Source organism: Phyllopteryx taeniolatus, unplaced genomic scaffold (genome assembly GCF_024500385.1).
Source record: "Phyllopteryx taeniolatus isolate TA_2022b unplaced genomic scaffold, UOR_Ptae_1.2 contig_36, whole genome shotgun sequence".
In the NCBI taxonomy this organism is placed as follows: Eukaryota; Metazoa; Chordata; class Actinopteri; order Syngnathiformes; family Syngnathidae; genus Phyllopteryx; species Phyllopteryx taeniolatus.
In genome coordinates this window covers 203,954-219,584 of record NW_026903294.1, presented here as the reverse complement: position 1 = coordinate 219,584, position 15,631 = coordinate 203,954, and the positions used below count along the sequence as shown (strand labels likewise).

Below are 15,631 nucleotides of genomic sequence, written 5' to 3'. Positions count from 1 at the left end.
AGCGTCTGCAGTGATGCGGACTTTGTATCGGTCCGTTGTGGTAAAGAAAGAGCTCAGCCGAAAGGCGAAGCTCTCAATTTACCGGTCGATCTTCGTTCCTACCCTCACCTATGGTCATGAGCTGTGGGTCTTGACCGAAAGAACAAGATCCCGGATACAAGCGGCCGAAATGAGTTTCCTCCGCAGGGTGTCCGGGCTCTCCCTTAGAGATAGGGTGAGAAGCTCGGTCATCCGGGAGGATCTCAGAGTAGAGCCGCTACTCCTCCGCATTGAGAGGAGCCAGATGAGGTGGCTGGGGCATCTGACGACCCAGGACGCGCTGGAGAGACTACATCCTTCGGCTGGCCTGGGAACGCCTCGGGATCCCCCCGGAAGAGCTGGATGAAGTGGCTGGGGAGAGGGTAGTCTGGGCGTCCCTGCTGAAGCTACTGCCCCCGCGACCCGACCCGGATAAGCGGTAGAGAATGGATGGATGGATATATACATATATATACACATATATATATATATATATATATATATATATATACACATACATGCATACATACGTGAGATGTTCGTGGGGGTGTTGGTCCACTCTGTTACCTTAGGTACAAGGTCAACGCAGCCATCTACCAGGAACTTTTAGACCACGTCATGCTTCCTCCTGCTGACCAACTTAATGGAGATGCAGATTTCATTTTCCAACAGGACTTGGCACCTGCACACAGTGCCAAAGCCCCCAGTACCTGGTTTAAGGACCATGTTATCCCTGTTCTTGATTGGCCAGCAAACTCACCTGACCTCAACCCCATGGAAAGTCTGTGGGGTATCGTGAAGAGGAAGATGCGATACACCAGACCCAAGAATGCAGAAGAGCTGAAGGCCTCTATCAGAGCAACCTGGGCTCTCATAACATCTGAGCAGTGCCACAGACTAATCGACTCCATGCCACGCCGCATTGATGCCGTAATTCAGGCAAAAGGAGCCCCAACTAAGTATTGAGTGCTGAACATGCTCAGACTTCTCATGTTCATACTTTGCAGTTGGCCAACATTTCTAGAAATATTTTTTTTGTAATCGGTCTTAAGTAATGTTCTAATTTTCTGAGATACCGAAATTGGGATTTTTATTCGTTATAAACAAAATGAAAAGAAATAAACATTTGAAATATATCTCTGCGTTTTTGAATGAAATTCCTGAAATAAATGAAATTTTTCATGATATTCTAATTATATGACCAGCACCTGTATATTATGTGCAGAATTTACTTTTAAAGATTTTTTGGGGGGGAAATTTACGCATTATACATGAGAAATTCCGGTCGTCTCAATTTAAGCGATGCTACAATACGATAAATATAATGCTTACTGTACACAGTATTTTGACATGAAAATATCTCACACTTCATGTTTTTTGCCACATAATGTGAACAGGGAAGTCTTTGTGTATAACAAAGGATTGGCTCCCCAAAAACCCATTAATACGTGAATTTGCGAATGCCATACTGGTTTTTATGCACTTTATTTTTCCCTTTTTCACATTTGTTGTTATTGACTTGCCTATTTTTTTTCCAATAAATTTTAACTCATCTGGGTCTCCAAATAACCTTATTTATAATTATAAACCATTGTAACATTAAAGTCACAACATGAGAATTTATGATACCAAACCATGTTATTATTTTGTATTATTATTTTTTTTTTTATCTTGTCTTGCAGAACTCAGTGAAGGTCTTCGTCCTGAGCCGCAGGCGCCAGAGCCTTCTCACATTAAAGAGGAAGTGGAGTCGCAGTCCTCTGACGTGAAAAAAGAGGAAGATGAAGAGCGCCTCCACATCAAGGAGGAGGAAGAAGAGCCCCCCCACATCAAACAGGAAAAAGAGGAAGGGCTTTTCACCAAGTTGCCATGGACTGGTGTCCCTTTGAAGAGTGAATATGAAGGTCAAAGTGAGGAGAGCAGAGGGGCGGAGCCTCTAAGCAGCAGCTCAAGTCAACACATGACAACCGAAGGCGATGGGGAAGACCACTGTGGAGGATCACCAGCAGACGGCCACTTAGCTCCACTGTCAGATAGTGACGACCTCAGGTCACACTCTACTGACGATGATGCTGAGCAGTCGGAAGGTGATCTGACATGTCACACTGACAACAAACGATGGAGATGTCCTCAGTGTGGGAAAACTTTTGCTTCGAAGAGGAATTTGAAACGACACATGACAATACACACTGGCGAGAAGCCTTTTGCCTGCTCCGATTGCGGTCAAAGATTCTCTGAGAAGGGAAACTTAACAACACACACAAGAAAACACACTGGTGAGAAACCTTTTCCGTGCACAGATTGCGGTCAAAGATTCATTTGCAAGGAAAGCTTTAAAATCCACACAATAACCCACACTGGTGAGAAACCTTTCGCCTGTTCAGATTGTGGTCGAAGTTTCTCTCGGAAGGGAGACTTAAAAAAACACACAAAAATCCATACTGGTGAGAAACCTTTTGCCTGCTCAGTTTGTGGTCAAAGATTCTCTGTAAAGAGTAACTTAAAATGCCACACAAGAACCCACACTGGTGAGAAACCTTTTGCCTGCTCAGTTTGCGGTCAAAGATTCTCTGTAAAGAGGAGCTTAAAATGTCACACAAGAACCCACACTGGTGAGAAACCTTTTGCCTGCGCAATTTGTGGCCAAACATTCTCCCAGAAGGGAAACTTAAAAATCCACACAAGAACCCACACTGGTGAGAAACCGTTTGCCTGTTTAGTTTGTGGTCAAAGATTTGCCCAAAATGGAATCTTAAAAACACACACACTAACCCACACTGGTGAGAAACGTTTTGCCTGCCCAGATTGTGGAAAAAGATTCTCTCGGAAGGGAGACTTAAAAATACACACAAGAACCCACACCGGTGAGAAACCTTTTTCCTGTTCAGTTTGTGGTAAACAATTCTCCATTAAGGGAAGCTTAAAGTCACACAAAAAAGCACACACTGGAGAGAAACCTTTTGCTTGCTCAATTTGCGATCAAAGATTCTCCAGAGAGGGAAACCTCAAAACACACACAAGAACCCACACAGGTGATAAACCTTTTACCTGCTCAGTTTGTGGTCGAAGATTCTCTCGTCAGGATCGGGCCGAGACGCACAAGTGTGCAGGTGAGAATCGTGGTGCTCAAGAAGCTTTCCATGGAAATGCTGGGTTATTTGATTAGCTTTCATTCACGGAATCATTTCGGAAAAGCAACCAAGGATGAAGCCTACCATTAAGGCGTAGGGTGACGCCATGGCTTTCCAAAACAGAAACATAGTTCAGCAAAAAAAAAAATCCTCAAAAGCACCAACACAAATTTCAACATCTTACAGAGTGGAATTAAATTGGCACTGGAAAACTAAAACATTTTTTTGTAACTAACAAAAAGCAAGCTTTGCAGAAATTTGTCCCGAAAGTTACAATATGAATCCAAGTTATTTTGTTTCTATCGGCATTATATATTTTTTCGCTACTTTAGTTTTAGACATACTTGTAAAAAGCGCCCATTTTCAGGTCATTGTCCTCGTCATTCCAGAAAGTAACAGAGACACGTCTCGTGCCCCTTTTTTAGAGTACGGGTTAGGGTTAGATCATCCGACTCGCTGATTTCAAATCGATTTTTAATACCGCGGTGAAGTTAATTCTTGCGTACATTATTAGTATTATTTTGGGGATGATTTGATTGTACATTATTTGTGCTATTGCATGTTTCGATCAATGAATGATTCTTATAGCAGTAAAGTGTGCCGTATGCAACGATTTCATCGACGGAACACGGTTGATTTTCCAGAAGGTCGCTCCGGTCGGTGACATTTTGTTTCCTTACATTGTCTCTACGTGGCTTCCAACCGGGCTCGGCATCGATAGTCATGCCAAGAAATGTATTATTAGATACTTTTTCCATCTCAACGGAATGTACAGTGGTTTTAACCGGAGGTCTGATTTGTTTCGTGCCCAAAATGATCCATTTTGTTTTGTTGCAATTTAATGGGGGTTTATTTATATTAAACCGGACTCCAATGAATTGTCGGCCGGGCATGTTGCGAAGAGCAATATTGTTTAGGGGGGGCCGGTGATCAGTTTGGCTTCACCATTCGCACGTCTTACCAAATGTTTTGGGGTGGCCTCAAACTTAAAACATCTCAACCCTAAAATAGGCCCAACCGCGCCACTGGATTACAGATTCATCGGAATGGTTGTACTCGTCGCCCGAGAATACTTTTCACGAATACACAAATAGCAATATCAAAACAATCTGGATTTGTTTTCTTTTTGACTTTTTACAATATCTAGTAGTTATCATTTAGACCTTTTAATAAACAGGATTTTATATAGATATATATATTTTGGCACTGGTATTTCTTTTGCTCGGTCACAACCAATTTGGACAAAAAGTTAGTAAATTAGCGATCTCTCATTTTTGTCAACAAGGTGGATGGATTTGATCTTTTTTAGAATACTCTACATATTCTTTTTTTTTTTTTAAATAAATGCAGCTCACTGTTATATTAGTTGTGTGTCTAACATATCTTTCAATAGTTGAACCTTCCATTCCCTTTTTATGGTGTCAGTACTGTGTTCAATCTGGTCTACCCACATTGAGCAACACCACCCTTTTTTTTTATTGTTAATAATTCATATCATCCAATCCCATTTCACATGCTTTCTCTTGGTTCAGCCAGGTTTCTGATATTGCAATGATATTAAAGACTATGAATTGATTCAGATAATCTTCAAGTGACAGGCTTCTACTATGAATGTGTATGATAGATAATGCTTTTCCCATTTTTGGGTTCATGTTTTATAGCCAAGGTAATATTGGCAAAAATCTACGTCTTTGTATTCTGTCCTAACACGTTTATCTTTCATGTTGTCTTTGTATTTCTAAAGGCTTCCTGTGGACAAATGTTGAAAATGAGTCCGAGTGCCAAAAGACGAAATCAATGTGTTAGTGATGCCAATATCAAATAAGCGAACGATTGATAGAAATAGATTGTCAAGAAACTTTGACTTTTGGCGGTAACGTGTACGGTATATATGATCCTTCATAAAAGACCCTTCTTCAGTTGTCTTGTACATAAAATACATTTTGTCTTCCACCCCTTGGAAAGCATCCAGAAATGCTGACAAGACAAAGCCAAAAATAGCCCAAGTCCAAACTTGGGCCTGAAGTCGAAATGGCCAATAAAGACTGACAAATATTCTACGTTATATTTTCCTGGAGGGTGCCTTTGAAGTTATAATAGTAATAGTGAAAAATGGACAGTCGGGTTCGCTGAGGTGCAGTCGTTCGTGCAGAGAGAGGAGAGAGGACACGACCTTGGGGCGCCCCGGTGCTGATGCTGCGGCCTCCCCCAGCCTGACCTCCTGACCTGCTGTGTCCTGCCCGTCAGAAAGCTGTAAATCCACTGGCAGATGGCAGGTGGGACGCTGAGCTGGAGAAGCTTGGATGAAAGGAGTTCAGGGATGATGGTGTTGAACGCTGAGCTGAAGTCCACGAACAGGATCCTCGCGTAGGTCCCTGCACTGTCGAGGTGTTCTAGGATGAAGCGCGGTCCCCTGGTGACCGCCTCATCCGCAGATCTGTTCGCTCGGTAGGCAAACCGCAGGGGGTCCAGCGGGGGACCTGTGACGCTCTTGAGGTGGTCCGGCACGAGACGTTCAAAGGACTTCATGACCGCGGATGTCAATTAGTCATTCAGACCCGAGATTGCAGGTTTCTTGGGGACTGGGATGATGGTGGAGCGTTTGAAACAGGATGGAACTTCGCACAGTTCCAGTGATCTGTTGAAGATCTGAGTGAAGACTGGAACGAGCTGGTCCGCGCAGACTTTGAGGCAGGATGGGGACACGTGGTCCGGGCCTGCCGCTTTGTTCATCTTTTGCTGTTTGAAGATGCGTCTCACATCCTGTTCGTGGTTAGGGTTAACGCAGGGGTCAGAGGTGTGATTGTGGTCGCGGGTGTGAAAGTGTCCTTTTCAAATCTGCAGTAGAAGGTCTTCGAGTCGTTGGCTAGTGTGCTATTGTTCTCAGCTTGGGGGGGATCGTCGCCTGTAATCGGTCAGCGATCGGAATGCATGCCAGACTGATTTAGAGTCGTTTGCGCGAAACTGGTTTTCCAACTTTGCTGTATAGATCCTCTTTGCAATGTTAATTTCTTTGGTCAGCTGGTTTCTAGCTGGATGATACCGGGCCCTGTCCCCGCTCTGATAATGCGTCCTCCTTAGCTTGGCGAAGCTGCTTCAGCTTAGCAGTGAACCACGGCTTGTTGTTGTTGTTGTTGAATGTGCGAAATGATTTTGTTGGTCCACGGACCTCTTGACAGAAATATAGGATATAGGATGTGACGGTGCCCGTATATTGATCCAGGCTGCCGGCTGAATTTGCAAAGACACTCCAGTCTGTGCAGTCTAAGCAGCTTTGAAGTCCCATCTTGGCTTCATCGGTCCACTTTTTCCACAGTTTTCACTGTAGGCTTCGCACATTTCAGTTCTTGCCTGTCCGTCGCTATGAAGTGAATTAAGCAGTGATCGGACGAGCCCAGGGCTGCACGAGGAATAGCACGGGAGGCGGGTTTTTTTCGTAGTCTAAAATGTTCTTTTCCCTGGTCGGACAGTCGATGTGCTGCTTGTATTTCGGGAGTTCGTGGTCGAGTTTAGCTTTGTTAATGTCCCCGAGAATAATGAGGGTTTTTTTCAATTCCGTTGACTTGATCGGCGAGCGTTAGCAATGCGGCGTTCGTGTTCATTTGGACAACATAGAAAACTATGTGGACGTGATTCGTTATTATTCCTTTCTGCTAAGTTTGAAGTCATTCTGCTCTCGGTTTGAAAATGAGATCGCTCGAGCGGACGTCAACATGCACCGAAACGACTTCAACCGGACGCAAAAAAACATAAAAATAACTAAACGAATGTTGTTTTAGACCAGTAAAGTGTTGATAGACTTACTGTGGCGTGGCGAGGATTCGGCACGTTCAGCGCAAATTCAGGAAAATGTAGCGTAGCGCGTGTGATTAGCAAAGAAAAGTAGTCCTCCTTCTTCTTCTTCTTCTTCTGCTGCTGCTGCTCCTTCTTCTTCTTCTGCTGCTGCTGCTTCTTCTTCTTCTTCGGTGCTTATTGACGCTTGACAGAACAACATATCGGTCAATTTCTGCTACCGACTGGAGTGAGGAACAGGACCTTGGTCAATGAAGAAAATAATAAAATAAAAGTAAAGAAACAAAACGTGCTTATTTTGTCCAAATCAGTTGCTTTCAGGAACTGATTCAGTTGTTCTTTTGATGGAAATGTTTGCGAATGACACCACACTAAATCAGGAGTCCGACTTCAAATGGGGGTTTAGTGCAACAGCTGATGTTCTGAAAATGTGTGCAAGAAGGACAGCAGAGTCCAAGGAGGAACTTCCTGGACCAAAAGACAGAGCAGGTTGGTTCACTTCTCTCACTTATTTAGCAAACACATTCGAATTGTAAGAATATTCCTGGGTTTATTTATGGGCACTGTGTGATGTTACATATAATTTGATCAATATCCAGTAATGTGTATGATGCGGCTCTGATGGATGGATGGATAAAGGAAATGGATGGTTGACATCTTCAGGGTCTGACAGGAACATCTTCCAAAAATAGAATATCATGAAATCGTTGAATATCCGAAAGTGAAAGCCATGCAATGAAACAAGCGACCAAAACGGTTGCATGTGTGCCCCTTTTTTCGGTGTGCAAATTCAGTACAAATTTCATCTGGTCCCACTTGCGCGAGTGCAGGTTTGTCTGCTCCTTTCACAAAGTCTCACTATATTTGACATAGTGGTTAAAAGTCGACCATCTTTTTCACTGCTTTAGTCAGCCACCTCCACCTGCACGCTTTCCTTTCTGAAGAAAGAGCGCCTTGTCGTTGTGAACTCTCCTTTACACGAGCAGGATTTTTGGGGGACGTGATAGAGGAATGTGTCTATTTAAATGAGGCGAGGAGGAGGTGCCACTGACGAGGGCTTTATTTTTTGCAAGTTGGTGATCATGTCTCACTTGATCATGAAAACCCACTCACCGTCTTCCCCCACCTCCAAACACTGGATCGTTGTGGCAATATTGGGGAAAAATGAACAAAAAGCGGGGGGGGGGAACTTGCGGTGCCACCAGGTGCTCGGGAGATGACGTTTTGGGCTATCCATTCAAAGATTGCTTCAAGTATGTTCGCGCACTTTGAATACGAGACTGCTCGCAAGCAGGCAACAAAACTTCATGTAGCCTAACAGGCTAGTGCTAGCGCTAACAGTTGTACGTAAACATGCCGGCGTTCTGTCGAATCATGCGTTCAAGCTTCGGTAAACATTGGTTTGTGCGTGTGACTAAATGTTGACAACGGCAAGCAAGGGAGGCGATGCGCCTGTCACAATACGCAATCCTATTGGTCGACAAGGAGGTGCGCTGTTGGAGAGTTGTTGTTGATATGTAACACTACACGGAAGATATCCCCCCCCCCCAAAAAATCAAACATTCCCTGATATTACTCACGAATGCAACTGAACTATCAAAATGAAATGACATGTTCTATTTTTTGTCTTCCTTGTACTGTACAAAGCTAAATATCGGGCTGTGCGGGTCCCCGGCTGACTTCGGGGCCTACGATAAGGTATCGATGCGCACATCCAGTACATTTGCACATCCTTTAGGGCGCCGGTCGGCCGGGGTGGGGGTGACAGTTGCGCCTCACCCCCACCGGTTGCTGCTTCACCATGTTTGCTTTGGACTCTGTGCTCCACTATTTGACCTGAGTCTGTCAATCTCAGAGCCCTACTGGGTTTATATTCCATGAGTATTTCTTTCATGTATTGAGGACCTCAACCATTTAGTGGTTTGTAGACCAGTAGCAGAACTTTAAAAATCTATTCTAAAGCTGGCTGGAAGCCAGCGCAAAGACTTTAGAATTGGAGTTGTTCCCCCCCCCCCCCCATCCACAAATAAGAACACACACTGATTTGACTTTTGTATCGTTACTTGTAGTCAAATATCTCGATTAACTGTTGTTCTGCTGTGGTTCCTACTTTGTGGTCTTTCACTCCTATTCCCCTTGTCAGTTCTGGCCCCTAAAACCCTTTTCTGTCCAGCTGCATTTTCAATAAAGACAGAATAATTAAAAATTAAGCAGAGGGAGTATTTCCACAGCAAAACTGTTCCAGCACAAATGCCATAGGGCTCCACCATTCTGCATGGCCACGCAGCTGAACAGGACAGAAGAATGATAATAACAAAATAATATATCATTTTCTCAAATCTTTTTTATCTGTTTCACCAGATGCCACAATTAGGAAAAGAAAAAAGTGCCCCATCTATCGACTGATATATGTGCCAGGTCAGGAACTGAATATGAATCATAACTAGCATTTCTAATAACTTGGAAATTGTGACGTGGTGCCATTTTAAAGTGATTTTTCCCATTTTTATTTGTTGTTGACGTGCCTATTTTTTATTCCCAAGAAACATGAACTCATCTGCTTTTCCTAATAACCAATTATAAACCCTAAAACACAACATTGAAGTCCCAACACGAGATTGAGTTCATCGAACCTTGTTTGTCTTCTTGTCTTGCAGACGTCGGTGAAGGTCTTGGTTACGAGCGGCAGAAGCCAAAGCCCCCTCACATTATAGAGGAAGTGGAGGACGAAGAGGTCCCCCACATCAAAGAGGAAGAGGAGCCACAGCCACCTTACATGAAAAACAGAGGCTGAAGACCACACCCACATCAAACAGGAAGAGGAGGAGACGGTTGTCCCTTTAAAGAGTGACGATGAAAGTCAAAGTGAAGAGAGCAAAGGGGCGGAGCCTCCAAGCAGCAGCTCAAGTCTCCACATGACGACAGAAGGTGATGGAGACCACTGCGCAGGATCACCAGCATCCAGCCTCTTAGCTCCATTATCGGATAGTGACGACGATGATGAGAAACAATATGAAGGCGATATGACATGTGACACTGACAACAAAAGATGGAAGTGTTGTCATTGTGGGAAAATATTCGCTTTTCAGAGCAAGTTGAAACAACACACGAGAACACACACTGCTGACAAACCTTTTTCCTGCGCCGTTTGTGCTCAAAGATTTAGAGACATTGCAGATATCTGTAAAATAGGAAGAATTTAGGGTCTTATAACCTTGGGGAACTCCAGAAGTGACCTTGCCTCGTTTGTATTTTTCATTGTTAAATTGCACATATTGATATCCATCATCTCAATCCCTTTTCATCCACTTATGTGCCAACCCTCTTACGCCACATCCCTCTCATATTTCTATGAATATACTCTGATCAAGAGTGGCAAACGCATTTTTCAGATCTATAAAAACGCCAACAGCAAATGCTTTATGATAACAAAGGTGAATTGGTGGTAGGGTCGAAAGAAGGTTTTCAATCAATCTGTGAGTGATTGTTTTCTTGCATTACGCACACAGACCCTCTTCTCCTCTCTGCTGAAGTAGCTGGAAAAGCTGTCATCATTTGAATCGCCTTTCGTGTTGTCGCTTTCATGTCCTCATACAGCTTCTTCGTGTGCTCTCTCTCTACATTGGGGCAAAACCTCCTGAGTGTTGGTCCTGCAACCTCTGCAATATTCTCCAATGCCTATGTTGGATGCGGGATGATTTGCTTGTGGGCAACCTGGATAAGCACAGCTCTCGAGTTATCTTGCGTCGCTACTGTTCTTACTCCCATGCCATCCATAAGCTCAAGAAACTCTTCCTCGTCATCGCCGATAACCGCTTCTTGCAAAGCAGTGGACGAAAGATGACGCTCAGACTGACTAAGATACAACATCAGGGAGCCAAACGGTAAATCCCACGAAACGGAGTGTTCGCCAAATACGACGGCTGCCGAAATGGAAAATACCCGCGGTCGTTCAGTCCCTTGGCCGATATCCTGCCGACAGATTTCCATTCTTCCTCTTGGCGTTTCGCGGCGAGCGATGGCACCCTCACGTCTGCGCCTTCTGCTGCGCAGTCTCGGAATTCTGTCCAGAAGGCAGCGTATACATCCCTGGACACACCATCAGCAACCATTTCATCAATAAAGCTGTATTTCGCAGAGCTTGTCATCACCGCTTCATCCTCGAATTGGGCAATAAGTTCATCGAAGAGAGTTCCTCGGTGAAGTTTCAGGACTTGGTGGTCTCGGCATCATTGGGAGTTGAGGTGGAAGCGGGGGATGTTTAGTCGTTCGTCTTCTATTGCAAGGTTTGGATCACGTATGAGTGTGTCGTCAAGATCACCGAAAAACGGACCCCCTGTCAAAGGACCAAAACCGACCTCTGATGTATTACGCAAAGACGGAAGATCAATAATCGGGAGAGCTGCAGTGCTCAGCTCATCGTCTTCCGTTGTGTGGATTTGACTGATTTCACTGCTATGTCTTTTCCACGTCAGCTGCTCCCCTTTTTTCCATTGTTTGTTTCTTTTGTCCACATTCTGTTGAGTTTTCATGTCGCTCATCTGTCGGCACGTCGGCTCCTTCCTCTCGGCCGTCTCCGCCGGCGAGGGTCTTTGTGAACAAATACAATCTTAACAAAGCTCATTTGTGTGCGTCATAACACTCCCGCACACTTCCGTCCTCGTCAACTTGTGCTTCCTGAAAGTTAACGATGCCATGACTGAACTCTTCCCGCTTTCCCGTTGTTGACTCCTCATTCGGGAAAAACAGTTGTTTTGCTTGCGACAGGATCTCCGTTTTAGTGGCATTCTTGTTCATGTCCAGAACTCTGGTTCCTCCACCGCTGCGTTTTCGGACTTGTTTGTTGTCATGTATCCGGCCTAATTCTAGTTTTCTGGTTGTCTTGGTGGCTCGCTTTCACTGTATTCTCTCTCTCTCTCTCCCTCAAAACCACGATCACAGGCTTTGTCACCCATTGTGCCCATTTTCTTCCTAAGTTTTTGGAATAAGGAAAGTCTTCTTGTACCATCTCCACCTCTTCTCTGTTTTTCCACTGGCAAACGCCTTGTAGCAACCCTATCACCGTAGGCTGGAATGCAGGAGGCCAAAGCAGCCGTCATCTATTTCTCCAATTATCGAGCTGTCAATCTACATTTAAAAAAACCAAGACTATTTACTTCTGTGTTTAATTCTTGAACAACAAACTACAAACGCCTAATGCAGATGGTAACACAATGGACAATAAAAACAGATTTTGAAGCTGGCAATAATGTTAGTGCGCGAATATAACATCAGACATTGAAGTTGACAGCTAGGTTTCTCCTGGAGAATGCTCAGACCATATGTTCGAGGACCTGATGAGCCTCCCTGTCAAACATCTTGTTCACCACCAAAACTGATTTGTGTTGTGTCCTTGACTGGCTATTCATAAACAATAACATTACGGCACTCTCATAGCGCGAAAAACTAAACTCAGCAGCTCAATGTGGGCTTTTATCCGTTGTCGTCAACAGTATTTCAATAGTCTACTGGCAACGTTCTGTGTTGTTTACATGCTTACGTTAAACAATTAACACCGTTACGATGCCTCTGTAGTGTTAGTGCATACTTGGTATATAAACTAACGTCACAACGAACGTCTCGTTCTACTTACGGAAGCGTGTACTAGCGCTGTGACGAAAAGCACGTTGAACAGCATCAGCTTAACGTGTAGTAACTGTTCCCTTACTAAAACCCTCAACCAGCTTGGGTTCTGTTCTTCACCCGTCTTCCTCCAAACCCTTGGAACTTGATTCCCGAATGAAAGGCACACTTTAGTTTCATCGGAAAATAGGACCTTGGACCTTGGCCAGTGGCCGACAGTCCAATCCTTCTCATTGGCCCCGTTGAGACGCTTCCTACGTTGCCTCAGGCTCAGAAGCGGCTCGACCCGAGGAACCCGACAGTTGTAGAACCATCTCCCGGATGCGTCTGAATGTGGTGGTTTTTGAAGCCGTGACTCCCGCCTCATTCCACTCTTTCTTGGCATCTCTGCTAGATTCTTGAATCTTCTCTGTTTGCTAATCCGCTGAACCTCACGATCATCTCTTTTGCTGGTGCATCTTCTTCTCCTGCCACATTTTGTCTTTCCATTGATCTGCTTGGACACAGCCAGCCTCCTTAGCTAGGAACATTTGTGGCTTCCCCATCCTATGAAGGCTATCAATGATGGTCTTCTGGCCACTTGTCAAGTCTGCAGTCCTCTCCATATTGAACCCAACTGAAGCAAGTGAATGACATCTTGGGAAACCTGTGCAGGTGCTTTGCGTTTAGGAGATGATTCGTGTGTGACACGCTGTTGAAAACATTTGTCAACAAGCGGTATATTCATGCGGACAAACCAATGTTTAGCGACGCTTTAGAGCATGATTCAACAGAATGGGTGCATCTTTATGTCCAAACGTTAGTGCTAGCACTAGCTTGCCTGGCTCCATTGTTGCGCGCTTGTGAGCCGTATCGCATTACAAGTACATGAACATACAGTCCCCTCCAAAAGTATTGGAACATCCATCCATCCATTTTCTGAGCCGCTTCTCCTCACTAGGGTCGCGGGCGTGCTGGAGCCTATCCCAGCTGTCATCGGGCAGGAGGCGGGGTACACCCTGAACTGGTTGCCAGCCAATCGCAGGGCACATACAAACAAACAACCATCCGCACTCACATTCACACCTACGGGGAATTTAGAGTCTCCAATTAATGCATGTTTTTGGGATGTGGGAGGAAACCGGAGTGCCCGGAGAAAACCCACGCAGGCACGGGGAGAACATGCAAACTCCACACAGGCAGGGACGGGGATTGAACCCCGCACCTCAGAACTGTGAGGCTGACGCTCTAACCAGTCGGCCACCGTGCCGCGAGTATTGGAACAGCAAAGTCAATTCCTTTACTGAAGACATTTGGGTTTCAGCTCAAAAGATGTTATTCATTCCATGGTATTTACACCGAGATGTGTGCAACAACTCGGGACGGAGTATCTTTTCTTTTGAGCCACCCACTTTTCAAGTGAGCAAAAGTATCGGAACAGACACGATGAATTGAAAGTGAATAAAATGAATCATTTATGTGGCCTGCGCAAGGCAATCAATCGTACGCATCGACTTCGTTTCTTGCAAAAATATTCAACTTGCAAATTGTCTTCACTTGCTAACAACGTTGTGGCCTTCAAAGAAATTGTTTTGTACCATTCCTGCTTTTAGAATACATTTATTTATCGTTGCAAAAACTGTTGTATAGGCTTCTGACTTCAAAACTAGTTATTCATCCATTTTTTTGTGTAATTGTAATTCATTTATATGTGTTACAATCATAACAGCCATCTGAGGGAAATCCTATCTCCGATGTATTATGTACACTAGCACACAGGCGGGGCCGGGGATCGAACCCGGGTCCTCAGAACTGTGAGGCGGACGCTCTGACCGGTCGCTCACCGTGCCGCCGATGACTAATTATGGTCATTGAATATCAAGGTTTTCCGGATCTACTTTTATCGTGGAATGTGCTATATGTTTTTGAATGCAATATGACGCTTATGCTTACAAGTCGATGGATTGCATTGTGCGAAAACAGCATCTTATTGTTGCTGATATGATTTTTATTTCCCCCCCAAGAAAATAAATGTTTCATTGGTGTTCGAAGTAGGAGGGGTCCTTGGAAAAATGTACTTGACAGTGCTGTTTTGTGCTGACTGAAAAATCAAGTTTTCTTGAAAATACTATAATATTGATGTTAAGAGCAAACGGTACTTTTACACCGTTCCGATGATCTTCATGCCGCTTGCTACTTTCATTTGTTAACAATTGCGTGCGCGATCTATTTTCGGCCATCGGGTGCCGTTGCTCCAATCCAACTTTACGACCACAGTAGCACAGTTGATTTAAGTCACATGTCCGCACCCAAAGTCTTCCGCTGGGCTTCACAGGCCAATTTAAAGCGACTTTGGACAACCGCGCATGACTCGTGTTTACGTTGTAGACTCCGAAAATAAAAAGCTTTTCACGTGCAGCGTAGTTTTGCCACTGGCCAAACTTGGACGTTTCAGCCCACTTCTAACTTGAGAAAACACCTTGCGCTAAATTGCAGATGTTTTCATCTGTTGTTTTGGCTGTGCATATGGCAACATATTTTAGGCCCTATTTTATGGTCAGACGTGCATCTTACACACTGTCTGGTCAGCAGACACAGCGTCTTCATTCAGTCATTTTGAAATGGTGGCAGGTGTGTGTGGGTCGTAATGTGCTACTTACGCCATTACATTTACTCAAGTAGCATTTAGGATAAATTGGCAGGTTAGCACCACTGCCTCGCAATTCTTCAAATCCAGCCTCGCCTGTGTGGACTTTTCACGCTCTCCCTGTGCCTGCGTGGGTTTCCTCCCACACATCCCACTTTTACTTTGAATTTTGCATTGGGCGCCGTTTGCTCCTATCCAATTTAAACGCTTGTGACGTTTAAGTCTAATTCACCAATTAAACGACACAAAGTCACGTGACCGCACACGACGTCTTCTATTGGGCCCGGATCCGGGGTCACGGGTATTAACACTAGATAAGCCAGCCCGGCTAACTGACGTGCCTATTGTGGTGAGCGTGTTTGGAAGGTCGGTGTTATCATCGAAGGGAACTGCGCACGACTCGTCTTTACATTTAGACGAAGAAAAACAGCAGCTTCCATGT

The 15,631-nt window shown here is 44.5% G+C and overlaps 1 protein-coding gene across 1 annotated transcript; it reads left to right on the top strand.

Moving 5' to 3' along the window:
• Positions 1–590: 590 nt before the first annotated feature.
• Positions 591–5,295, top strand: LOC133473699 (gastrula zinc finger protein XlCGF57.1-like; the record flags this gene model as incomplete). The annotated part of the gene is made up of 2 exons (XM_061765290.1): positions 591–724; positions 1,701–5,295. Coding segments are annotated over 2 exons (1,618 nt in total), but the record flags the coding sequence as incomplete, so codon positions are not given.
• Positions 5,296–15,631: the final 10,336 nt, after the last annotated feature.